Source organism: Mastomys coucha, unplaced genomic scaffold, assembly GCF_008632895.1.
Source record: "Mastomys coucha isolate ucsf_1 unplaced genomic scaffold, UCSF_Mcou_1 pScaffold18, whole genome shotgun sequence".
In the NCBI taxonomy this organism is placed as follows: Eukaryota; Metazoa; Chordata; class Mammalia; order Rodentia; family Muridae; genus Mastomys; species Mastomys coucha.
Window position 1 is genome coordinate 81,135,540 of NW_022196900.1, and position 26,840 is coordinate 81,162,379.

Consider the following 26,840-nt stretch of genomic DNA (forward strand, 5'->3'; position numbering starts at 1 on the left):
CCCTCCCCACCTTCCCTCCTTTCTTCTTTCCTTCCTTCTTCCCTCCCTCTCTCTCTCCCTCCCTCCCTTCCTCCCTCCCTTCCTCCCTTCTTTCCTTTCTTGTTTGATAGGGTTTTTGCCATGTAGCCCAGGCTGGGCTTGAACTTGAACTTGTATCAGTTCTCCTGCCTCAGTCATTCTGAGTGCCACCTGCCCGCCCGCCTGCCCACCCGCCCGCCATAACTGACTTCTATCCTGCCTACCTTTCAGTACCTTTCCAGTCTGGATACTTCCCTCACTTTGTGTCCTTGGCCTCTCTTCCTCTGTAATCTGCCAAGTATTCCTGAAAGCATAGTTGGCTGACTGCTCACACTCTGTCCAGGGCTCCACCATTCCCACACTAGTGCTGTGTCAGGGAGACAGAGCGAGGGCTTAGCAGTTGGTGGTCTTTGCTACATTTGACTCGGCTGACATCCTACTTAGAACTTCCTTCCTGCATGATAGTCTTGGGGTTTGTTTGCATATGTATGTGTATGGTGGGGTCTGGTGTCCGTGTATAGTCACACATGTATAAGTGTGGTGGGGTATGCTATCCGTGTATAGCCACATGTGTGTAAGTGCACGTATGTATATGCACGTGCCCAAAGTTGATGTCCAGTGTTTACCTTCACTCTGCACTTTACGGAGGCAGCATCCCTCACTGAAGCTGGGGCACACTGGGTCCAGTTGTCTAGCTAACTGCCTTCTCCTGGCGATCTTATGTCTACCTCCAGAGCTCTGAGATTATGATGCCCTGACCCTGACCCCTCCAGTGGCCATGAGGCTTTTATGTTCAAGAGTCTGAACTCTGGTCTTCTTAACTGCACAACAAAGCAAACCCCTCACCCCTGCAACATCCCCCGGCCACCACTTAAGCCCCTCACCCCACTGCAACGTCCACCAGCTACCACTTAAATTTCTCACCCCTGCAACGTCCCCCGGCCACCACTTAAGAGTCTGTCACTACTTTGCTAGCAGTAAGACTTGCTGGGTTTGTTTCATTCAAAATATAAATGGAGTGAGTGTCACTTCTTCCCAAAGCGAGTCTCTGAGGTTGTCAGTGAACAAGATAGTCATGGTCCCTGCTGTCAATGCAATTTAAGTTTAAATGAGAAGCAGCCATTCATTATTTAATTCCCAGTAAATATAATGGGAATTATTTCATCTTAATTGTATCTTGTATTTTAAAGAAAAGGTGGTGTCTCTTTGCTGGGAATTATTTCTGGAAGCACTACTTCTTGTCAAGCATACGTGGATACTCAGGCTTCTTACGTAAAGGGATTGCAGTGTTTGCATGTAGCCTGTGTACATTCTCTTATATACTTTACATTAATTTGTGTGTAAGCACATGTGGAGATCAGAGGTTAACTTGGTGGGTTTGTTTTCTTCCACTTTTACATGTGTCCCAAGGATTGATCTTGACAACGTCTGTCACTGAGCCATCTCGCTGCTGGCCTCCTTCTGTGTACTTATGTTAGCTTAGCTTACTCATGACACATTTAATACAGTATAGATGCTTTAGACGTTGTTGGGGGAATAATAGGCGATTCTGTACTTATTCTTTTTAATTGTAAATATTTCCATAATTGGCTAAGTCCATGAATTCCGCCCCACCCCCGGGTTCAGAGGACTGGTGGCCCAGGAAGCTGCAAAGGCCTAGAGTTAGCAGGTCTGTCACACTGGGCCCTGGGGCTAAGGACCAGTCAGGGAGAGGCCCTTGAGGAAGAAACAGCCAATGGCGGACTGACTGAATTGGCCAGGTGCAGGCATTCAGACGGTGAGAGAGGGCATTCCATTGCCTACTGCTGTCTCTTACCACTGAAGAGTGAGATCCTGCTCTTATCTCTCACCACTGCAATGGACCTTATGGTGGAGATGGTCCGTCCTTACCCTTCAGTGGTGGCTGAAGTTCCCATTGGTAAAGCTAGTACATGAGAGGATAATTACCAATGTAAGTGAAGCACCAGGTCCAGTAAAGGTACATAATACTGGCTTTTAGAGAGAGGCACTGATGTGTGGACATGGAGAGGTTATGGAGGACCTGGGAGGTAGTAAGATTTGAATTAAACTAAGAGTCTCGGAAGCCAAGGAAGGAACTAGACCTTTCCAGTGAAGGGAAAGAGCACGGGCAAGAAAGACAGGAACTGAGACTCACTGAGCTCTAGGCTGGGCGTTTTGCTCCCCTGGGTCCTGAGTCATGGAACAAACAGAGTGTAGGAAGGCTCTGGGAATGCCCTGACTGTCCTGCCTAGATCCTGGCACTCTATGTGGGGAGAGGCCGTGTGGAGCTTTGTTTTAGAATTGTTCTGGCAATGACTTCAAAACTAGGCACCAAGACACATGAATTCAGAGAACACAGAGCGTGGCCTGTGTGGCAGTGAGAGGCTCCCCATGACTCTGTGAGCAAGCACTCCTGTAAGGTCCTGTTAGGGGTTGGAGAGAAGAGAGGAGGAGAAGGGGCAGGGTAGGAGGAGGAGTCAAGGCCCCTCCCTTCGCCATCTAGCCAACTAGCTGACAGGCTCAATCCTGTTTAAACCCAGTTTGTTTTCCTATAGCTCTAGAGCAGTGGTTCTCAACCTGTGAATCTCGACCCCTTTGAGGGCTGTCCAGCTCTCTCACAGGGGTTGCCTAAAGCCATCAGAAAACACAGATATTTACATTTTGATTCATAAGGAAGCAAAATTAGAGTTATGAAGTAGCAGTGAAAATAATGTTATGATCGGGGTCACCACAGCATGAGGAGTTGGAGGGTCGCAGCGTTTGGAAGGTTGCCCTAGAGCTGAGTAAGAACACTGTTTGAGGGGAGGGATTACTGAGGTTTTTGTTCATTTGATTGGTTGGTTCATGGTAAAGGGGTAGTTCAAGACATGGTTTCTCTGTGTATGTAGTCCTGGCTGTCCTGGAACTCACTATGTAGACCAGGTTGGCCTCGAACTCAGAGATCTACCTGCCTCTGTCTCCCAAATGCTAGGATCAAATGTGTGCACCACCACGCATGGCTAATTTTTAATTTCTTACATGTATGTGTATGAGCATCTGCTGGGGGCAGAGGCTTCGGAGTCCAGGGGTACCAGGACCTGACCACAGTTCCTCTGCAAGAGCAGTACATGCTCTTAACAACAGAGAAGCTGTTCAGTTCCTGAGAGTGGTTTTTATTTGTTGTTTTCTGTAAGGATTGAACCCAAGACCTCAAGCATGCTAAACAAACACTGAGCCACAACTCTTGGCCTCAGATGTTTCATTTTTAAAGAAATGCTCTCAGGTAACCCAGACTGGTTTCATATTTTCTGTATAATTATGATGATGAAATGACCTTGAATTTATTATTTTATTTTTGAGGCAGGATCTCACTGGTTAGCCCTGACTGGCCTGGAACTCTTCATGGTAACCAGACTAAGACCAAACTTAGAGAAACCCATCTGCCTCTGCTGCCTCTGCTTCTACCTCCCAAGCACTGGGTTTAGGGTGTGTGTAACCACGCCTGGCCAACCTTGAACTTTTGATCTAAAGTGCCAGGATTGCTGACACACCCAGTTTATGTATGGCTTATTGGGGATAGAACCCAGGGCTTCCTGATGCTGGGAAAGCGCTCTACTCACTGAGCTTTACCTCGGCCCAGTTCTTGCATTTTTGTTGCTTTTTTAAAAATCAAAATAACATTTCATAACATGGAAATTATGTGAAATTCAAACTTGTGCCCATTTATGACCATCTATGTTTGGGGACATGGCAGTGTTTGGTCATTTGCCTGTAACTGCTTTAACATGGAGGGCCAGGCTTGTGTAGTGACAGGAACCATAAAAAAACAAAAAAATGCTCTCTTTGACACTTGAAAGGGAACTGTTCACCCTTGTCGTTACTCATTCTTTGATTAGCCACCCTTTCTGAGACAGAGTGGCCGTCTCATCCCTGAGGCTCTGTCATCCAGCCAGCTTTATTTTGTCATCTCTGTGCCAAGAGCAAACCCAGGGCTCCCATCATGTCTGTCTGTCTGTCTTACTTCCTTTTTCTTTCTTTTTCTTTCTTTCTTTCTTTTTTTTTTTTTTTTTTTTTTTTTTTTCCGAGACAGGGTATTTCTGTATAGCAGCCCTGGCTGTCCTGGAACTCACTCTGTAGACCAGGCTGGCCTCGAACTCAGAAATACACCTGCCTCTGCCTCCCAAGTACTGGGATTAAAGGCATGCGCCACCACCGCCCGGCCAAGACAGGTTTTTTGACTAGCCCTGGCTGTCCTGGAACTCCCTCTATAGACCAGACTGGCCTCAAATTCACAGAGATCCTCCTCCTGAGCGCTGGGCTTAAAGGTGTGTGCCACCACTACCTGGAAAATTATTCCTAATTCTTACAATAGCTTTTATTTTATTTTTTAAAAGTTCATTTTTATTATTTTTAGTTACATGTTTGTTTATGACTGTGTGAATATATGCAGGCAGGTGCCTGTGGAGTCGATAGACGACAGATCACCCTGGAGCTGGAGTTATGGGCAGTTGTGAGCTGCCTGATGTGGACCCAGAGAATGGAACTTGGGTCCTCAACAAAGCAGTCCATGCTCTTAACTGCTGTGCCATTCCTCCAGCTGCCTACAACAGCTTTTATAAAGATAGATTTAGGGCTTGGGTTATAGTTCAATCAGTCATGTGCTTGCCAGAGTTCACTCCCAACACTGCATGAAAACCTACCTTACATACATGTTAGCACTCAGAAGGTGGAGACAGGAGGATCAGAAGGTTAAGGGGTACAAGTTTGCTGTCAGCTTGTGCTTCATGAGACCCTGTCCCAGGATGAGAGGTGAGACCTGAGACCTGGGCAGTTGTTTTTCCCTACTGATGAGGTGTCCCCTGTCCTCTGTCAGGTAAAGCGGTACCAGTGCACCTTTGAGGGATGCCCTCGAACCTACAGCACAGCAGGCAACCTACGCACCCACCAGAAGACTCACCGAGGAGAGTACACCTTCGTCTGTAATCAGGAGGGCTGTGGCAAGGCCTTCCTCACCTCCTACAGCCTCAGGATCCATGTGCGAGTGCACACAAAGGAGAAGCCATTTGAGTGTGACGTGCAGGGGTGTGAGAAGGCGTTCAACACACTGTACAGGTCAGCCTCTTCATATATACTGTACAGGTCACCCTCCCCATGCACACTGTACAGGCCAGCCTCCCATACACACCATATAGGCCAGCTTCCCCATACACACTGTACAGGTCAGCCTCCCCGTACACACTGTACAGGTCAGCCTCTCCATACACACCGTACAGGTCAGCCTCCCCGTACACACTGTACAGGTCAGCCTCCCCATACACACCGTACAGGTCAGCCTCCCCATACACACCGTACAGGTCAGCCTCTTCATATACACTATACAGGTCAGCCTCCCCATACACACTGTACAAGTCACAGGTCAGCCTCCCCATACACACTGTACCCAGGCCAGCCTCCCCGTACACACCGTACAGGTCAGCCTCTTCATATACACTGTACAGGTCAGCCTCCCCATACACACCGTACAGGTCAGCCTCTTCATATACACTGTACAGGTCAGCCTCCCCATACACACTGTACAAGTCACAGGTCAGCCTCCCCATACACACTGTACCCAGGCCAGCCTCCCCGTACACACTGTACCCAGGTCAGCCTCCCCATACACACTGTACAGGCCAGCCTCCCCATACACACTGTACCCAGGTCAGCCTCCCCATATACACTGTACAGGCCAGCCTCCCCATACACACTGTACCCAGGTCAGCCTTCCCATATACACTGTACAGGCCAGCCTCCCCATACACACTGTACAGGTCACAGGTCAGCCTCCCCGTACACACTGTACAGGTCAGCCTCCCCGAGGCCTGCCAGCCTCCTGGCTCTGAGCTTGGGGCCACAGAATGCTCTCTTGCATATGACAGCTTTTGGGACTTTGAAAAACATAGCTGTACTCACCTGCTTAAAATGCAGTCAGAACTTGCTACTTAAAGATAGTGTACCATGGGTTGGGTGGAAATGTTGGCACATCTGTGCATAAATTTGCATCTCAGGAGTGAGTGACATCATGCCCTTGGGATTTTAATAGTTGGCGTAGTCTTCCCATTGGCACAAGGTTAGGTTGACATAAACCTCTGACATAACCTATCCTGAGAGGTGGGAAGGTGCCCCCTTGATGTCTGTGTCTTTTTCCACATTTGTGTAAGGAAACTTACACAAACCTTTACTATTAGGCACAAAATAGCAAAATAACAATAGCTAAGACCTTACCATTCTGAAAGTGCCTGCTCCTGTTTGATGGTAGAAGCCAAGCAGGGTTGGGCCTGGTTAATACTTGTTGAGACAAATAATAATAGCTAACATTGACGTGTGCACTGTGCAAAGGCGTAACTCTTAAGTGTTTGTCCCCAGAACACCTGCTAAGTAAACAGAAGTAGATGCGTTCTATACAGTCCTGGCTAGTAATTCAGGGCCAGGACTTCGAACCAAAGGAGTCTGTCTCTGTTACTGCTCATTTCATTTCTCTTTGGGTGAGTTTCGAATGCTAGTGTCCTCTGGTACAGTATTCTGGTGCGCTGACCAGCGTGATAGGCTGACTCTGGCGGGCTCTGTGTGGTACATTGTGTAAGGAGCATTTCTCTGGGACATTTTGCAGGTTGAAAGCACATCAGAGGCTTCACACAGGGAAAACATTTAACTGTGAATCTCAAGGCTGCAGCAAATACTTCACCACACTCAGTGATCTGCGGAAGCACATTCGAACCCATACAGGAGAAAAGCCATTTCGGTAGGTCTTGCTGCCTCTGTCGTCACTGGGCAGGCTCTGCTGGGGATCTTGGTAGACTCTAGGTAGTTTTCACTGTAGGAAGAAAACTCCTTCACCTCTTTCCTTCTCTGATGATGTCAGCTTGCCACAGGGGAGCTCTGACCAACTGCCTTGGGTCGGAGGAGTACAGGCAGACATGGTGGTGGCTGTTCTGCCTCATTTTGTTCTGTGTTCTTAGAAAGGTATTTGTTGAAGCTGACTCATATGGTAGATACTTTTCTTTGTACTAGGAAAGTACTGAGATCCTGAGTCAAGAACTGGGGATGTAGCTTGGGCTACAGAGTAGTAAGAGTCTATGTCAACATCCCTTCTCCCTAAACAAAACATCCTTCATCAAATAGGAAAGAGCCACAAAGTTATAGACAGTGTCTGATGCTGTCAGCCAGAGTGCCTTGAGCATCGAGAAGGGGAGACCTACTAAGGACAGGGGATTAAATTATTTCTGAGCATGCTTGTGAGGGAAGGTGAGGGTGGGAAGCTTAGATCAGAGGTCTGCACGTTCCACTCCTGGCTCAGTGGCCTCTGCATGCTCCACTCCTGCTTATTGCTGCTGCTGTTAATATCTCACGTTTGTATACATTTGTGACCACATGCCTTTTGTGTAGCTATGTCAAAATCCATATTTTTTACATTTTATTTTTATAAGTATGTATCTTGTGTGAGTACGTGTCTTCTGGGTGCTGATACTTCCAAGGCCAGAAGAGAGCATCAGCTCTTCTGGAGCTGAACTAAACTTGGGTCCTCTACAAGGGTGTAAATGTTCATTTCCCCAGCCCCAACCTCCTCAGAGACAAACCTACTTCTATTAAGTAGATCTATAAATCTACTTTCTATAAAGCTAAGGACTGAGGATTATGGCTAGTTCTTGACTACAGAAGCATGAGGCGGCTGGTTACAGGCGCCCAGTAAGTCTGCAGAAGCAGCCTCGGGTGCTTATATGACATTTTTATGAGGTAATCAGTTTGTAAGGCTCCCCATAACGGGGTTGTAAGCATTGCTGAAGATATCCCCATAAACAGTGTCCCTGAATTCAAATGGAGTACTGTTTAAAGTCACGGCAGCAAGTATAGCAAGCACGCCACCCTTCCATTTTGAAGCCATTCGCCCTTCTTAGCACACTTAGAGGAACTGAAAAGTCTTCAGAAGCAGCTAGCTCTTAGACACCAATTAAATGAAACTGGGTTTTTGGTTTTGTTTTTTTAAAGATTTATTATTATAAATAAGTACACTGTAGCTGTCTTCAGACTCAACAGAAGAGGGCATCAGATCTCATTACGGGTGATTGTGAGCCACAATATGGTTGTTGGGATTGGAACTCAGGACCTTTGGAAGAGCAGTCAGTGCTCTTACCTGCTGAGCCATCTCACAAGCCCCAAACTGGGGTTTTAAATTACAGATATGTTCCTGAGTGTCGGCCCCTTTAAGAACAAGAGGTTAGAGACCAGTTAGTTACTCTACAGATGCTTAAGCACCCTCCATCTGGTTGCTAGGAGACTCCTTTCTATATACACATGCATTTAATTTTGTGATGATTAAAATAATTTTCTCTTGAATATTAGAGGGGACCCAGATAGCTACAGTGATGCCTATATGTGATTAAAATCAAAAGACTTTAAAGAAACTTTCTCTTTAAAGAAATAAGGTAGCCAGGCAGTGGTGGTACATGCCTTTAATCCCAGCACTTGGGAGGCAGAGGCAGGCGGATTTCTGAGTTCGAGGCCAGCCTGGTCTACAGAGTGAGTTCCAGGACAGCCATGGCTACCCAGAGAAACCCTGTCTCAAAAAACCGGAAAAAAAAGAAAAAGAAAAAAAGAAAGAAGGTATTTAGATATAAGAATCTATTGGTCATATATTTACATTCTTGCTGTGTAAGAACAAAAGCAATATTAAGAACTATACAAACCTTGCCCTTGAGAAAAATAGGTTAAGAAAAACCAGCACACATCTGGCATGGCTGTACAACATCTTTAATCTCAGCGTTGAGGATACAGAAACAGGCAGATCTGTGAGTCCCAGACCAGCCAGGGCTATATAGTGATACCCTGTCTCAAGCAAACAAACACACACATGCATGCATGCATGCGTGCACACACACAACCTCTCCTGAAATGTACACAGAGATGAAATAAAATTAGAAGTGAGAGGTGCCTCAAAGGAAGCATGTGATGAATGCATCACATCAGTCCTGAGGAGGTGGAGATTGTCTCTGGCTTTGACTATTGAGAAAGTATTCAGGGGCTAGGAGGGTAGCTCTCCAAGCATTCACAACGCCCTGATCTAAGCTTTAGCATTGTGTAAGCCAGGCACAGTGGTGTATGCCTATAATCTTAGCTACAGAGTGAGTTGAAAGGCAGCCTGAGATGTATGAGCCCTTTCCTGATATGGGGAGGGAGCTACTGCATGCTGTGGATCATGGCTGATTCTGGACCACAGCCACACCTGCACTCATTGGGTTTTTGTTCTGCTGTCTTCCCAGCTCACTTTTATTTTCTCTTTTGAGGCAAGATTCATTTTGTAGCCCAGGCCAGGCTATCTGTGAGGTTGTGAGCCTCCTCCTGGCTCAGCCTCTTGGGTGCTAGGTCTACAGGTCCAGCTTTCATTACCCAGCCTTGATGTATGTACATCGTAATTCAGTGGCCATAGGTTTTTCACATAGGTTCTCACTGTCAACACAGTTCTGCTCAGTGATTGGTCAGATCTTTATCATCGGGATACTCTCAACACTTGCCTTACCTACAGGCCAGAAGATACCTGTCCTGGACTCTCAGCTCCATACGCTGGTTCAGTCACATATGCCATCTTTCCCATCCCTTGGCTGTTACGTTTATTTATGTAGTGTGTGTGTGTAGAAGTCAGATGACAGCTTGCTAGAGCTGCTTCTCTCCTGTCATGTGGTTTCCAGGGATGGAACCTAGGATGTCAGGCTTGGTGGCAAGCACCTCTACCTGGCCTAGCCCTCTTGCCACCTCCCATGTTTTGTTTGTTAGGCTTTTTTGTTTTTGTTTTTATTTTTTCTAAGTCTTTTCATTCCCATCTCTAAAACCACTATGGCTAATCTGATCTTAGTGTTCCAGAAATTTACTCTAGGTTGAATGCACAAGCTGTTCAGGATGACGATCTCTTATCTACTGACGCTGGCTTTCTTTGCTTAAACGATTCATTTAGATGTGATCACGACGGCTGTGGGAAAGCGTTTGCCGCAAGCCACCACCTTAAAACTCACGTCCGGACGCACACTGGTAAGTTTAGGCTGATTTCCATGTTTCTTTTCTTTCTTTCTTTTGTATTTTTTTTTTTGCTTGTTTCTTTGTTTTGTTTGTTTATTTGGTTGGTTTTATTTTGTTTTTCAAGACAGGGTTTCTCTTTGTAGCCCTGGCTGACCTGAACTACTTTGATAGACCAGGTTAGCCTAGAACTGGAGAGATCCACCTGTCTCTGCCTTCCCAGTGCTAGGATTAAAGGTGTGTGCCACTGTGCCCGACCCAATTTCCATTTTTCCTTTAAACTTTCGACAGCCCTTTATCCAGGTTCCTCTTGAGACCTGAAAAAAACGAGGAGAGCGAGAGAGCGCAGGCAGCATGGCCTTCACCTACAATCCTGTGTTCCATGATTGACTGAGTCAAGAATTCAGCCTTAAGCCATGAAACCAGACATACCCTTTAGAAACAGCCATGAGGAAGCCAGCAGCCTTCCCCCCAGGCACAGGCTGCTGCTGCTGCTGCTTTCCTTGGCTCTGGGGTTAAGACTGAGGGGGTCAGCACCTCCGCTTCTCAGACCTTCCTTCCCACTGTGAGAAGGGGAGAGCTTTCCTGGTGGTGACACTGACGCGGCTTCTTCATTCCTGCAGGTGAAAGACCCTTCTTCTGCCCCAGTAACGGCTGTGAGAAGACATTTAGCACTCAGTACAGTCTCAAAAGTCACATGAAAGGTCACGATAACAAAGGCACGGCATACAGTGTACTTCCACAGCACAATGGATCAGAGGTGTGTTCTTCACCTGTCCTCGTCTGGGCACTGACAGATGGGATTGTGTGCAGCTGCTGTGTCCTTGCTTAACTAGGGGACAAAGAAATAGGGTCAGCATCACTATGTCTCTGCATCGGGAGGCTGGGAGCCAAAAATGCCCCAGTCTCCCAGATTCCTCTGCTCAGCCCTGCTGTATTCCCATTCAGCAGGTGTGTGGGAAACTGACTGTTGACTGGCTCTCCAGGGCCCAGGCAGAGTCTCTTCTGTGTGTGTGTGTGTGTGTGTGTGTGTGTGTGTGTGTGTGTGTGTGTGTGTGTGTGTGTGTGTGTGTGTAAGGGTACATATTAGAGAGCAATGCCTGTGTGCCCCTGCTGGAAATCAGAGGATGTCCTTAAGTGTTGCTCCCCAGCCACTGCCTGCCCCCCTCTTTTTATTCTTTTGCAACAGTCTCTCGTATGGGCATGGAACTCACTAAGCAGGCTAGACTGACTACCCAGAGAGCCTCAGGGGTCCTCATGTCTATCTTCCCAGTGTATAGATCACAAGTGCTCACCACACCTCCCAGCTTTTTCTTTTTAGATGTAGCTTGAAATCGGCTGACTGAGCTAGTAGCCCAGCACCAGTGGTTCTGAGTTTTCTTTTGAAGCAAAAATCTCATCAGCCAACCTACCATAGCTCTCTTGCCATAGCCTTTCACATGCTGGGGTTGTGGGCATGAGGCCCCATGCCTGGCTCAGAATTCCTAGGGTTTTGTTTTTTGTTTTGTTTTTGTTTTTTTGAGACATAGCTTTTCTGTGTAGCCCTGGCTGTCCTCGAACTGTCTCTGCAGAGACAAGAGATCTGCCTCTGTTTACCTCCTGACTACTGGGATTAAAGGTGCACCACCATGTCCAGCTTTTGGAACTCCTATGGTAGTGTCATTTTCCCATAGGTGACTGTGGCGAGTGATAAGCCTGCACTGCACTTGGGATGGAAGCTAATGTTGCCTCACACGTCTGTCAACGTCAGAGTGCCAGGCTTTGTCTGGAGGGTTCCCTTGCCTCTTGAATTATCTGCAAAGCAAAACGTTTAATAGCACCTCCCTTAAGAAACTAAGCCACGCCGGGCAGTAGTGGCACATGCCTTTAATCCCAGCACTTGGGTGGCAGAGTCAGGCGGATTTCTGAGTTTGAGGCCAGCCTGGTCTACAGAGTGAGTTCCAGGACAGCCAGGGTTACACAGAGAAACCCTGTCTCAAAAAACCAAAAAAAATAAAAATAAAAATGACACTAAGCCACACAGAAAGTCTATGGAAGGTTTAGGCAATTTGGTTTTTTTGTTTGTTTGTTTTAGGGGGGTTGTTGTTAAGATATTTTTTACTTTATTTTATGTTTACTTACATGAAGGTATGTATATATACTGCCTGTGTGCCTGGTGCTCTTGAAAGCCAGAAGAGGGCATTAGATCCCCCAGAACTAGAGTTACAGGTGGTTGAGAGCTGCTGGTGGGTGCTGGCAACTCAATCTGGGTCCTCTGCAAGAGCAGCAAGTGCTCTTAACTGCTGAACCATCTTCCCCTTAAATTCTGAGCCCCATCAGCCTCTGTCCATCCTGCTTTCCTACTCAGAAGAGGGCGGCCGCTGGTGCTCCAGTTCCTTGGCACATGTACTGTTGCTTGCTCTTTCTTTTCTACGTTTGTTGTGTGCACTCGAGTGCACAGTCATGGACGTTGGTTCTCTCCTTCCCCCATGTGGGTCACAAGGATTAGAGCTTGGGTTAGAGTTGTCAGCCTTGGTGGCAGGCGCTTTGACCACTGAGCCATCTTGCCAGCCCTCTTACAGTTTATAGCTTGGTAGTATTCACTAGCCTGTATCTGTTAATTCTGGAGAGTGAGTGACACCATTATCTTACTATTTGGAGGATAAAGAAATGGAAGCTGGTAGAGGACCTGCCCGTTCTACCTTGAGAATGTGTCTGGAACTGATGTGATTTATTTCTGCCCTCTCCTGGTTTTTTGCCTGAACTTTTGCAATAAGTTGCTAAATGGCTTTTCTTTTGTTTTGGTTTGGTTTTGGTTTTTGAGACAAGGAGTCTGTGTGTAGCTCTCACTGTCCTGGAACTCATGTAGACCAAGCTAGCCTTGAGTAGGCCAAGTGCGTGCTGGGATTAAAGACATACACCACAATGCCTGGTTAAGCTAAGTGGGTTTTAGCATCTTTTCTTCTCCCTTCTCAGACTTCTCCCCTCCTCTTCTGCTCCCAATCCCTCCCTGTTCACTTTCCACCAGAGGTGCTCTGCTCTGGCGAGGCTGCTGGGGCCATCTGCAAGGCTGTTAGTCCTCTAGCCTGGGTTTCTCCCCAGCTCCAGGTTGACTTATTCAGAGATCCCCTTCGGAATAATGAAATTCACAAAGTATAAAATAAAGTTTATATTTTTGGAGAGACAGCCTGCTCAGATGTCTGTGGTTTCTAATTTTTAAACAGTGAAGGACCCTTTTGAAAGGACTCTCGGTGCTGGTTAGGAGGCTCAGTGGGTGAAGGTGCTTTGTCTGAGTTTGATTCCCTGAACCATGTCAAGTGGGGAGAACTCACTCCTGTGAGGTGCTCTCTGACCTCCATGTGTGTGCTGTGGCGCCCCCTTCGTACACCAGAAAGAAAGAGAAGGGCCCTGAGTTATTAGTGCTAACTAATAATTTGTTGAATTTAAATACATGTCCGAGTCTGTGTTAGGTGCTGCCTCCCTCACAGCTTCATGAGGTCACTATTGTCACCATTCCCATGCCACTGTTAAGAACTGTGGAGCTCCTTGCTATTAATAACTCAACTTTCTTAATTTTAATTTTAATATTTTTACTTATTCACTTTACATCCCCCATACTGGCCTCCCTCCCAATCAGTCCCTCCCACAATCCTTCTCCCCCTCCCCTTCTTTTCTGAGCTGGTGGGGGCTCCTCTGGGTATGCCCTCAACACTGACACTTCAAGTCTCTGTGAGGCTAGGCACGTTCCCCCACTGAGGCTAGACAATATTTTAAAAATTTGATATTCACTCCAGATTTTTAAAAAGTATTTGGTAAATAAAACTACATGTAGTTTTATTATATATTGATATATAACATATTGATTTTTATGTATGTGTATGTATGTGTATATGTGTACATATACACATATACACATACATCATACATACCTTGGAGCAAGGAGAAATTAAATAGCTTTCCGAGGTCTGCATAGCTTGTCACTAGTATGACTTAGGCAGTGTGACTGCAGAGCCAGCCTCAGCCTCCTAAGGTCTGCATTGTTAAGAGACAAGATGATGTTAGTTGTGAAGAGGGTGGCCACTGGTGCTCAGCAGCCTCAGTTCAAACCATTCTTCTGTCACTAAATACATGTCCTTAGAGATTACTTCTGGGCCTCCTCCTTTCTTCATCTGATAGAACCAGGCAAAACTGCTTGTCAGGTCAGAGTCAGTTTCTCATTTTGTAGCAGTGCTCGGAGACTTGAACTGCAAAGAACACTGAGTGTAGTAGCCAGGGTTCTCTAGAGAGAGTAACAACTTATAGAATGAGTGTATACACACACACATACCTTGGAAGGTTCAAGAATCCAGTACTTGTTCAATGTATGAGCTTGGATGTCTCAGCTGGTCTTCAGTACATCCTGAAGAAGTCGGCTCTAATGCCTGATGGGATGGACTTGGTAGCAAGGGCAGGAAGAAGGAGGGAGAATTTCTGTCTTGCATATTCTTTACATAGACTTCCAGCAGAAGGTGTGGCTAGTTTAGAGTCGAGTCTTCCCACCTTGAAAGAGCTAGATTGGGAGCTGGAGAGCTGGCTCAGAGGTTAAGAGCACCAATTGCTCTTCCAGAGGTCCTGAGTTCAATTCCCAGTAACCACATGGTATGGCTCACAACCATTTGTAATGGAACCCAATGCCCTCTTCTGGTGTGTCTGAAGACAGCTACAGTTTACTCATACAGAAAATTTAAAAAAAAAAGATCTAGATTAAAGGTGTGTCTTCCCACCTCAAAGATTCTGATTACAAGTGGATCACTTCCCACTTCAAATGATCAGTCCCTCACAGGTATGTCCAGCTTTTTTAGGGGTTTTAGTTAATTCCAGATACAGTCAAGTTGACAACCAAGAATAGCTGTCACAGTGAGCCTCAAGTTCACCAGTATTGAGTCTTGGGGGTGCGTCTCTGCCTCCACTTGCTGTTCAGCAAAGGGTTGACTCCCTTACTGGGGCTTTAGAGGCCATCTGCAGAGCCCTGGTCCAACAGTGACAGTGCCAGCCTGGGCCTGATCCTATCTTCAGCCTTGCATGTCCAGCCTCCCGCTGACATCTTCACCCAGATAACTCAGATCTTCTGCAGTCTGACCTGCCCAGACCTGTTCCTCCTGCAGCATTCATGGAGTAGCACAGGCTGCTGGCTTTCTCTAGAGCTGGAGGTTCAAGTCTTGGTTGTTGAAACAGGAAAGCAGAATATGGTTAGGTGAGAATTGTCTGCGTGTGTTGATTGTATGTGAGGGTTGGAATATCTGACCCACTTGAATACTATAGATGGAGGGTCAGGATTATGTATAACTCATGTTCAGGAATCCAGAGTTCAGGCTGGCCTGAGCAGCAGAATTTAAATAGTTAATCCTCCTCACCACTCTGAGGTGCCCCAGTGGAGATGTTATGGCAGGAGAGTGGACTTCTCAGTCGGAAGCACTTCATCTCCCTCTTAATTAGCTGTGGGTAGGGCACATCACTCCCTTGGTACTCAGGTGAGAGTAGCAAATAAGTCATATGAAATCACTTTGTAAACGACGAAAATATACAAATGTTAGTAATTTCATGCTGTTGCAGCTTTTATTTTTTGTTTTTGTTTCTGTTTCTGCAACTTGAATCAGATAATTTTAAAATTATTAGCCACTGGCTAGAGAGATGGCTTAGAGGTTTGGAGCACTGGCTGCTCTTCCTGAGTTCCATTCCCAGCACCCACATGGAGGCTCACAGCCATCTGTAGCTCAAGTTCCAAGGGATCCAAAGCTCTCTTCTAGCCTCCTTGAACACCTGGCACACACAGAGTACAAAACACACATGCAGGCAAGACACAGACACAGGAAAATAAACTTAAACAACAGCAACAAGCAACTACTTTTAAGAAACAACTAAACATGGTGCTTACACCTGCACTGCCAGCACATGTGTGGCAGAGGCAGGATGGTCACAAATCAAGGTCATCCTTCACTATATTAGAGAATGTGAGGCTATGCTGGGCTATATGACATCCTGCCTCAGAAGAACTGGAGGTGGGGAGATGGTCTAATAAGGATGGGGGGGTTTCTGTGTAAATTTGTCTTTGTTTTCTTTTTAGTGAAACAGTATACTTAGCCCCTAATTTGGATGTGTCTGACCTTTCCTAAGTGACATTTGGACCTACACGACTGGGTGATCGAGTATTTGATTATACACTGCATAATATGCATGGTGCAATAAATAGTTTTTATTGTTTTTGTTGCTCAATTAGGATTTTTTCTTTCACAGGATACAAATCACTCACTTTATCTGAGTGAATTGGGCCTTCTGTCCACAGATTCTGAATTGCAAGAAAATTCCAGTTCGGTAAGTTCCTGAGTAATTCTCTTTGAAACAGCGCAGCCAGTTGGAAGCCTCCCATATTTAACTGTGTCAGTTGATGATGTGGAGGATTCTCTTACCCTGGGATTGCTTTTGGTCTAGCCGTTCATTCAGTGGCTTTTGGTCCCAGAAGATTCCTTATGTTGCTAATGTAGGCAAATACTCATTGAGCAATGTTCCCAAGGCCACTGTGCCGCCTGCAGTGCCATAGTGCAGGAATCAGGTACGGGTGGTTTGGCCTCAAGTATGCGTCAGCATCTCAGACTTTTCTCAACCCCTCCTGTCTCACCTGCCATAGGCTGTTTCCTTCTTCAAGCTCCCTTATAGGGCATGTGAAGAGGGCTCTGATGCAGACCTCCACTGAGGGCCAGCCCACTCCGCCTTGTCTGTACAGCTCCGTGATGGGCTAACGCCACTGCATGGAGTCTAAGCATAATATATGTCCAGCTGCTCTCATGCTTTCTCAACACTAGTTTTGAGGTGTGTGCTCAGCCTAGATTTTCTGCCACTCTTCGTAGTGAATAATGTAATTGAATGTGTTTAAACACTGACTGACTGACTTACCAGTGCTGTGGGAAAATGCTTCCTGTTCTTAGTTGTCTTATATGTTGAGATAGTACCACTCAGTGTAGTCCAGGCTGCCCTCAAACTCAGGACAGGCTCCCCGCTTTAGCCTCCCAGATGCTGGGACTATAGATGTGAGCTCGCACACTGAACTTGAAAACTATTTCTTGAAGTGTGGAGGTTAATAGAGTCAACAGTAGTACTAACAGACTGTAGGTTCTTATCTGGGTGTGTCAGTTCACCTCCCGTTGATAGTAGACTGAGGCAGGAGGATCACCTGAGACAGTTCTGAGTAACCTGAGATCCATCTTTAAAGAAGAAAAAAATAGTGTATATGTGCTCTGCTCTCCTTACAGCTACAGAATCAGTTATATTTGGGGACTGGACTTAGGCAAGCACAATACCCCGAGTTTCATCCTCACCTTGTGTGTGTGTGTGTGTGTGTGTGTGTGTGTGTGTGTACATGTATACACTCGCACATGTACACTAGTGTGTTGTAGTACTGGGGACTTTAACTTAGGGCTTGATGCATGCTGGGCAAATATTTGTCCCCAAGCTAATCCTCAGCCCAGATAGGAAAATTTCACAGCGAACATTTGCTCGTGGACATAAATGAATATATTTATGCAAATAGGAAATCTTGGTTGAGAAAAGATGAAAGCAGGCATGCTAGTATATGCTTCTAATCCCAGTACTTGAGAGGATGAGACAGGAGGATTGCCAGAAATTTGTGGTAAACCTATACTGTATAAGTGAAAACATCTCAGATAAATAAATAAAATAAAGCAAGCCAGGCTTGACACATGGACATTAAAGTGAGTACCTACAGTCCTAGCACCTGAGAGGTACAGGCAGCAAGATTACAGACTCAAGGAACTATGCTACAAAAACAAAACAAAAAAACAGTACTGGGAACATTTAGAACTGAAAGTTAAATAAATTCAAAGCCAGGAGCTGTCAAGACAGTTCAGTAGGTAAAGCACTCACTCAGCACTCCAGCCTGGTCAGCTACGTCTCAGGAGTCTCTGTGACAATTACAGGGAATTGCCTTCCCAGAGCTGTCCTCTGATCTCCATAGTATCTGTGGCTCCCTGCATGTTCCATTTATGCAAAGAAGCAACACTGGAAAAAGATTCTTAGCTTAGACTTAACAGTGAGTCAGCAGAAGAGAATCGTTTAAATCAGAGAGACCTTAACCGGAGGGCAAATGCAAAGAGAAATTAAACTTTCCATATGATTGTCATTCATATTACAGAACAAATTTCCTAAAACTTGTTCTCAAGATAGTCTAGGATACCCTGAGTTACCTAAGACTTCTGGGTACAGTGTTCCTTTAACGTGTGTTTACTCCACACATGCATGCCACTGTATACACTTGGGAGTCAGAGGGCGCTTGGGTTCTGGGGATGAACTAAGAAAGAACCTCAGAGCTGCATGAGCAGCCTCCTTTCCCACAGGGCCATCTGTATTACATGGCAGAGAAGTCCATGCTTCCCAGGACCATGACATAAGACTTAGATTTCAGGAGCTCTGAGGCCACCAGGGAGGATACCTGATAGATGGGAACCATAAGGAGTTTGTGAAAAGTGAGGTCATTTCCAGCATAGTTATCTTTGTCAAGAAGAATCCTGTCCCCTTGTCTAACTGTTATGCTCCTGACACCCAGCGTTTATCCCATATTTGGAAAGAGTTTTTTAGTCTTTCAAGCCAAGGACACAGTCCTTAAAGCAATAGGACCAATGTGATGTTTCTTAGTAATGGGGACTTGGTACTATCAAGTAGTAAATCTGTATGAGATTATTGTTGTAGGGGTGTCTGTGTAAATGTGTCCTAGAAATGAACTTGATTTGTTCCAACCTTTTGAGAAGGGGCTGGATCCACCAGGCTGGGCCTTTTGGTTGCTGGACTCATCTGGACCTGGATAACTGGCTGTTTTTCCTACACTGACCCAGAGCTCAGCCTGCCTTCACCTCTGTTTTGGAGAGTCATTCCCATTACTTCTGCAGTCAGGGGCTGTGCACTGAAGCCTGGCAGGGGCTTCACCACCTGCCCTTCCTCCCTTGTTCCTTCTTTCCTGTCTCCCTCTTTCCTCCTTTCTGTTTTGGAACCTTTATTGAGATGCTTTGTCCATGCACAGGGGGACATGTACCATAGTGTGAGGCATCAGGCTTTGTCCATGCACAGGGGGACATGTACTATACTGTGAGGCATCAGGCTGTGGCACCAGCACAGACAGAAGTTTCTCCTGGCTTGGCCTTTATGCTTGGGATTACATGCTTGCTTCCATTTGCCTTTTCTCTTGGAGCACTTAATTTAAGAAATTAATTGTAGTCCTGTGTGTACACCTGTACTCCCAGCTCTTGGGTGGCAGAGGCAGGAGGATTGATTGCCACAAGTGTGAGGTTGATTTATATGGTGGCCAGCTAGAGCTGTACAATGAATTCAGTCCTCTGGAAACAAGAACAGAACAAAAAACTTGATTTATTATACAATACCTTCTTTAAAACAGGATCTGGCTCTATAGTCAGTTCAAGCTGGCATCAAACTCACAGTGATCCTCCTATCAGAGTTCTGGAATTACAGGCTTGAGCCACAAAACCCTTCTTATACAGAGCTCTTGTTCCATCATCCATCCATTCCCTCCCCAACCCATTTCCCTCTCTCCTTACCCATCCCCCTCCCTCCCTTATTCTGTGATCTCACCACTCAGATCAATTAGAACACTTGGTGCCACTGTGCACAGGTCAGAGCACAGTCTGAGTTGCTGATGCTCACCTTCTGTGTTACTTTGAGGTGGAGTCTCTTTGTTCTGTTTCCATCAGGCTTGCTAGTCCCTGAGCTGGGGATTTTGTCTCCTGTGTCTCTGGCTTCAAAAAGCTAGAATTGCATAGGCTCATGCTGCTCTCTGTAGCCTTCTGCATATTCAGACTCAGGTCTCCACACTTGGGTGGCACGTTCCTTCATCCACTGAGCCACCCTCAGATTCTCTCTTTGTCTTCTTCCTTCCCTCCTTCTTCCCCTCTCTTTTTTTTTTTCAAAACAAGGTTTCTCTGTATAGCCCTGGCTGTCCTCGAACTCAGAAACCTACCTGTCTCTGCCTCCCAAGTGCTGGGATTAAAGGTGTGCGCCCCCACTGCCCGGCTCCCCACGCATTTTTAAGTTTGTGCTTTTGTGACAGGATCTCACTCTGTAGCCCAGGCCAGCATTAACAGTCCTGCTCCTCCTCAGCCTCCAGGATTGGTGACTACAGACAAGAGCCACTGTTCCTGGATAGATTGCTTTCAATTACTTTCATTTGCAGTTCACATAAAATATTTTAGCCAGAAAATGATGGAGCATACCTTTAATTTTAGCAGTTTGGAGGCAGAGACAGGCAAATCTCTGAGTTCAAGGCTAGCCTGGTCTACAGAGTGAATTCCAGGATAGCCAAGGATACACAGAGAAACCCTTTCTCGAGAAAAACAAACAAACAAATAAACAAACAAACAAACAAAAAACCCTTTATTTTAACCACCACTTTAACTTTGGGAGTCTCTGGCTTGCACTGTTCCAGGATGCATTTGACTGAAGCCTTTAGCCAGCTGGGGCACATCCACTCCAGGGTGTCACAGCTGTCCCATCCTGCTGTTACCCTACTTTCTCTTGCTTTCCTGAACTTTTATTGGCACATAGAATTCTGAGATGGTTGTGAACTGCAGTCAGGAGAATTAAAGCTTTCTCTCATTTTTGTTAAATTGTGTGTGGGGGGCGGGGCATGAGGTATATGCAGATACCTGTGGAAGCCAGAGTCATTCCTCTGAAGTTGGAGGTCCAAGTGGTTGTGACCATGGGTACTGGGGACTGAGTTCTGCAAGCACATTGTGTGCTCTTAACCACCAAGCCGTCTTTCCAGCCATCTCTAAATGCCTTTAGCTTATGGCATTTGTTAAGTACAAGGTTTTCACGGATTTTTGTCACTTAGGTTTTATGTTTGAGTTCTTACTGTGGCACATTACAATGTCATACTAACAACCTTGGGAGATAATGTCACTACTGCATGAGAGGGGCAAACTGTAGGGAAATGATGATCTCAGTCTGTTCTCTGTGCTGACAGTGTAGTACCACAGTTTTACAGAAAAGACGCTTGCTTTGCCTCAGCCCTGGAAGCCCAAAGCTGATGAGCTGGATGTGTGTGTTTCTGTGTGTGAAGGTATATGATCGATCGACCTCATTGATGCTGGTGTGGGTCAGGGTCATTATCAGGTGCCTTCCTCCATTGCTCTCTACTTTAGTTGTGGGGACAGAGTCTCTTATTGAACCCAGAGCTCACCATTGTGACTAGACTGGTCCGTGGGCCTCAGGAATCTTCCTGTCTCTGCCTCCCCAGTGCTGGGAATGTAGGCGTGCAACTCTATGTCTGCCTTTTACTGTTATCATGCTTGTATTTATTCATTTTGTGGGGGTGTGGGCACTAGGCATCCAAACTCAGGTCCTCTGCTTGCATGGTAAGCACGTTACAGATTAAGCCCTTAACTCGACTTCCTTATTTTGGGGGACAAGATCCTCCACATGTAGCCCAGGCTACACTTGGGCTGGCCTTGACCTTTCTGTCTCCTTGTTGAAAACTCTGGTATCCTGGATGACAGGTGTGTGCTTTGGTGGTGGCTTCCTGGCAGGAAGGTTGAGTATGAGTGTCCTGGTCTCTTTCCTTCCTTCTTTGATTTTTAGCACAGGCCAGTCTGGAACTGACAAAGATTCACGCATCTCTGCTACCCAAGTGCTTAAAGGCTTCTGCTGCCATGCCTAGCCTCTTCTCTCTTGAGGAAGCCAGTAGCAGCCAGTGCTAGGCCTCACTGTTGGTGGCCTTAGCTGACCCTCTCTGGCCTAAGCTTTATGGGGATTAAGCCCTAGCATGAGTTTCATTCTCTTTTTAAAGAAGGAATCACTTTGGCTTAATTAATATGAGTTTCTATGATGCAAATTACAGCAATAATGTACAGACTACAATCTCATTTGTTTTATGGATTTGATCTTTTAAACAGGGTTTATAAGATTTAGATTTATTATTGTGTACATGAGTGTTTTGCTTGCACACTGCATGGCTATAGCCCATGGGGGCCAGAAGGGTGTTCAGTCCCCTGGAACTAGAGTTATAAATGACTGCTAGCACCACACGGATCTAGGGTGCACCCTCCTCCCAAGCCTCCTCCTCCTCCTCCCAAGTCCCCTCCTCTTAAATGCCATTTCAGGCTTTGTGGGGCCTGTAGGCCCTGTCACAGCCACTTGTTCCTGCAGTTGGATTGTGAAAACGGCATTTCTGTGCACATGTCTGCATTCCAGCAGAACTTTAGATAAAGACTGGGCATCAGCCTGCAGGTCAGAGCCACCATTCTTCATGTCTCAGTCTCAGGGACAGGTGTTCCTTTGCAGAAGGTGGAGACAGAGAAATGCTGGCCATGATGGCTCACACACCCGTGGTCCCAGTGTACAAAGACCAAGGCAGTAGGATCAGCTAGTTCAGGACCAACCTGAGCAATTGAATGAGACCCTGTCTCAAAGTTAAAAAAAAAAACAGAGAGAGAGAGAGAGAGAGAGAGAGAGAGAGAGAGAGAGAGAGAGAGAGAGAGAGAGAGAGAGAATGAATGAGTGTGTGTCCTGGGGATGTACATTGGGAGTAGAAGGCTTGCCTGAGGTGTGCAGGGCCCTGGGTGAGTCTCCAGGACCTACAAACAAGCTAGAGGCAGGAATCCTATCAAACAGTCATTCTGGTTCCGCCACTTGTGTGTGTTCTTCAAAGGGAGGACTTTGTTGGGATGGCAAATCTCACAGCTCTCTCCCTGTCAGACACAGGACCAGGACCTCAGCACAATTTCACCAGCAATCATCTTTGAATCAATGTTCCAGAATTCCGACGACTCTGCGATTCAGGATGACCCTCTGCAGACAGGTGTGCTTCACTTTTCAGTCCACCCATTTCCAACCCTGTGACACTCAAGGAAGGCGGCCTTTTCAGTCTCTTGTTGACTTTATAAAAAAGGCTGCAGGAGCTGTGGCCTTTCCTCCTCCTAGTGTGCTGCTTTGTTCACGAGTGGATGAGACCCACAAATGAGGCTTCTTGTACGTGTAGATAACACTGTGCTAGAATGTCTGTGCAGCCAGCTTTCCATGGCCAGATTGTCTCCTGACTAACTGCGCCAACAAGCTTGCCTCCTCTCTTTGCAGAAGAACAATATGACACTTTTGTTATGGTTAAGTTTGCTGTCTGTCAAATGTGTATGATTAGGAAGCCTGGCACTTGGACCTAAGGCAGGAAAGAGAGCAGGAGGCAGGCAGTGAAGTGTGCCACAGGCCAGCTAGCAGTGACGTGATTGGCCTATAAAGACTGTCTCTCTGTGGCACCTCTAAGGCTTGAGATGTGGATACATGTTTCTTCTTTCCTTTGACAGCTGCCTTGATTGACAGTTTTAATGGTGATGCAGAGGCCATCAGTGATGTCCCACCCCCTGCAGGAAATTCAGCATCTTTATCTCTTCCACTCGTACTGCAGCCTGGCATCTCCGAGCCAACCCAGCCTCTGCTACCAGCCACAGCTCCGTCCGCTCCTCCACCTGCTCCCTCACTAGGACCTGGTTCCCAGCCAGCTGCATTTGGCAGCCCCCCTGCTCTCTTACAACCTCCAGAAGTGCCTGTTCCCCACAGCACACAGTTTGCTGCTAATCATCAAGAGTTTCTTCCGCACCCCCAGGCGCCACCCCAGACCATCGTACCAGGACTTTCTGTTGTTGCTGGAGCTCCTGCATCAGCAGCAACAGTGGCATCAGCCGTGGCAGCACCAGCCCCTCCACAAAGTACTACTGAGCCCCTGCCTGCTATGGTCCAGACTCTGCCCCTGGGTGCCAACTCTGTCCTAACTAATAATCCCACCATAACCATCACCCCAACTCCTAACACGGCAATCCTGCAGTCCAGCCTAGTCATGGGAGAGCAGAACTTACAGTGGATATTGAACGGTGCCACCAGTTCTCCACAAAACCAAGAACAAATTGTAAGTATTACTCTTAAGCACACCCAGTGGGGTGACATGCATATAGAGGACATGTCTCCTCTTCCATCCTTCCTCTCTTCCTCCCTTCCTCCCTTCCTTCTCTTCCCTTTCCTTCTCTTTCCTTCCTTCCTTCCTTCCTTCCTTCCTTCCTTCCTTCTTCCCTTCTAGCAGTACTCTGAATTGAAACTAGGGCTTCACACATGCTAGGCAAGTAATGTACCACTGAGTGTATCCCCAACCTTCATCTTTTATTTCAAAAGGGAAATGGCTAGCGTGTCTGCCTTAAAACATGTATCCATAGCTGGGTGGTGGTGGCACACGCCTTTAATCCCAGCACTTGGGAGGCAGAGGCAGACAGATTTCTGAGTTCGAGGCCAGCCTGGTCTACAAAGTGAGCTCCAGGACAGCCAGGGCTATACAGAGAAACCCTGTCTTGAAAAACCAAAAACAAAAACAAAAACAAAAACACATGTATCCATGTAGCTCTTTTCCCCAATAAAGTATTGCAGATCCAGGGGAATAGATGTATCTCAGATAAAGACAAAGAAAAACAACTTTAAAGTTTACCTAACGAATATTCCCTTTGAAGCTAATCCCATCATGTAGTGTCATACAGGCATGCCCAGCCTGTGGCCTGAGGGTAGCATGTGTCCCAGGAGAGCACTGGCTTTGGATCAACATTAGCAGATCACAACATTCACCTTATAACATCAGAAGGTTGGACTCTCCTTTCAAGGGAGCAGACCCATGCATTGCCACACACATGCTGTGCTGGCACCCCACCACTGAGCACATCCAGGCCCCAGGATACTTTTCTAAGAATTTGTTCTTGATGACTCTGGAAATGACTTAGTTACCGTGTCCTTGAAGTGTGATTTACTTTAAGATGTACATCAAGTAAGGAGACTAAAATACTATGAACTGGTAAAGAGCCTAATAATACCAGCAATAAAACCAAGCAAAGCCCTTCTGTGGAGCTCTTACCTTCTGTAAAAGGGATGTCTATGCATTTCTTAGGATGCTTCTTGGTTTTGAGAGGAGGAACACGGCGTGCCGTGGCATGTGTGGAGCACAGTTCTTGGGGAGACATCTCTTGGTGGCTGTTGTCTGTACCTGCTAGTTTTTGTTTTGTTTTGTTTTGAGATAGGGTCTCTCTACAGAGCCCTGGCTGTCCTGGAAATCACTCTGTAGCCCAGGCTGGTGTAAAACTCACAGAGAACTGCCTGCCTCTACTTCCTGAGTGCTGGGATAAAAAAGCCTGGGTTACCAGGCCTGGCTCCACTAAGCTATCTTGCCAGCGGTTTTTTAATTTTTTTTTTTTCAGATTTAAATTTTGTATATGAATGTGTTATCTGTATGTCTGTCCACCCCATGCCAGCCTAGTGCCCTCAAAAGCCATAATAGGGTGACTGGCCCATACAAGACAAAGTTGAGGTTTGAAAATAGGCAGGCCGTCCCCTAGAGCTGTGCTTCTATTAGAGAGTTCAGCCCCTCAGAGGCTTGCACAACCACACAGATCAAGTGGTCCTGAGCCCTGGCTTTAAACAAACTGGAACCACAGTTTGGAAATGGCTGGACAGCCACCTGTGAAGGCAGCTTGTTTCCCTGTTGGATGGTTGAGGTCACTGGAATAGTCTTTCCAGTATTCTATCCCAGTCTGCTACACTCAGCAACTTTGCATCAGTTCGTTTTATAGTTCTGTCTATCTTTCTTATCCAGAAATCATAATTCTTCCCAAACTCATCCAGCACATTTTGTGTGCTTTAAATAGGAAAGAAAGAAAAAGAGATAGAGGAAAGAAGGAAGGAAGGAGGAAGAGGGAAGGAAGGAGGACTGCCTAGAGCCTGGAGATGGTGCAGGACTTTAATCTCAGTACTTGGGAGGCAGAGGCAGGCGGATCTCTCTGAGTTTAAGGACAGCCAGGGCTACACAGAGAGAACCTGTCTCAAAAACGAACAAACAAAAAAGGATGTCTCTTTAAGACAAGACTTGAAGAATACAGAAATATTAATATTTTTTATGTGAATGGGTGTTTTGCTTGCATGTATAGCTGTGTACCACATGTGTGCAGCACCTTTGGAGGCCAGCAGATGGCACTGGGTCCCCTGGAGCTAGAGATAAGGCTGCTATGTAGATGCTGGGAATTGAACTCTGGTCCTCTGGAAGAACAACCAGTGCTCTTAAGTGTTGAACCATCTCTCCAACCCCTAGAAACCCTTTAATAGGAAGTAAATTGGAATTCTAATACAAGTTTGTTTGTTTGGGACTTTTTGGTTGTTGTTTTTTTTTTTTGTTGTTGTTGTTGTTGTTGGTTTGTTTCATTTTTTTGAGATGAGGACATCTTGCATTAGGTCTGATCTCAAACTCACTATGTAGCCAGGGCTGGTCTTGAGCTTCTAGCCTTAGCCTCATGAGTACTGTATGCCTGTGCACAATTTATGGTCTTTATAGTAACAATACAAAGGCTGATATCTACTGGCTGCTCAAAGCTGAGTGTTCTGTACCAGCTCATTCATGTTCAGAGTCCTTTGAGAGGCTCTTCTGTCATCACCCCAGCTTTTAATGGGAACCGTGGTTCTACTAAGTTAAATCACTTGCCTATGATCTCAGCTTGGATGTAGAGGCAGGTGTATCAGAAATTCATGCCAGCCTGGGTTACATAGTGAGAACTTGTCTCAAAAGACAAAACAAAAACAAATGACAAAGTCCAAATAACTGGACATGAATCTGGTTTAGCCAAGTCCTGAGACCCACAGTGAGACTGTTCTGAGCCTTGGAGTGCTGTGTCGGGATGGATATAACCTTAGGCTCCCCTGGGTGAGCACTCTAGACCCTGAGGGGAAAAGGAACATTACAGCTGTCACCA

The 26,840-nt window shown here is 46.2% G+C and overlaps 1 protein-coding gene across 3 annotated transcripts in view; it reads left to right on the forward strand.

The window, feature by feature from the left end:
• The window catches only part of Mtf1 (metal regulatory transcription factor 1), a 43,453-nt gene that overhangs the window by 13,671 nt on the left and 2,942 nt on the right, over positions 1 to 26,840 (forward strand). For all 3 annotated transcript variants that reach the window (XM_031378601.1, XM_031378600.1, XM_031378599.1), the window contains 7 exons: positions 4,871 to 5,109; positions 6,647 to 6,778; positions 9,983 to 10,056; positions 10,665 to 10,801; positions 16,294 to 16,371; positions 22,774 to 22,876; positions 23,376 to 23,974. In XM_031378601.1, the coding sequence (XP_031234461.1) occupies positions 4,871 to 5,109; positions 6,647 to 6,778; positions 9,983 to 10,056; positions 10,665 to 10,801; positions 16,294 to 16,371; positions 22,774 to 22,876; positions 23,376 to 23,974 (1,362 nt within the window). The remainder of the gene's footprint in view (positions 1 to 4,870; positions 5,110 to 6,646; positions 6,779 to 9,982; positions 10,057 to 10,664; positions 10,802 to 16,293; positions 16,372 to 22,773; positions 22,877 to 23,375; positions 23,975 to 26,840) is intronic.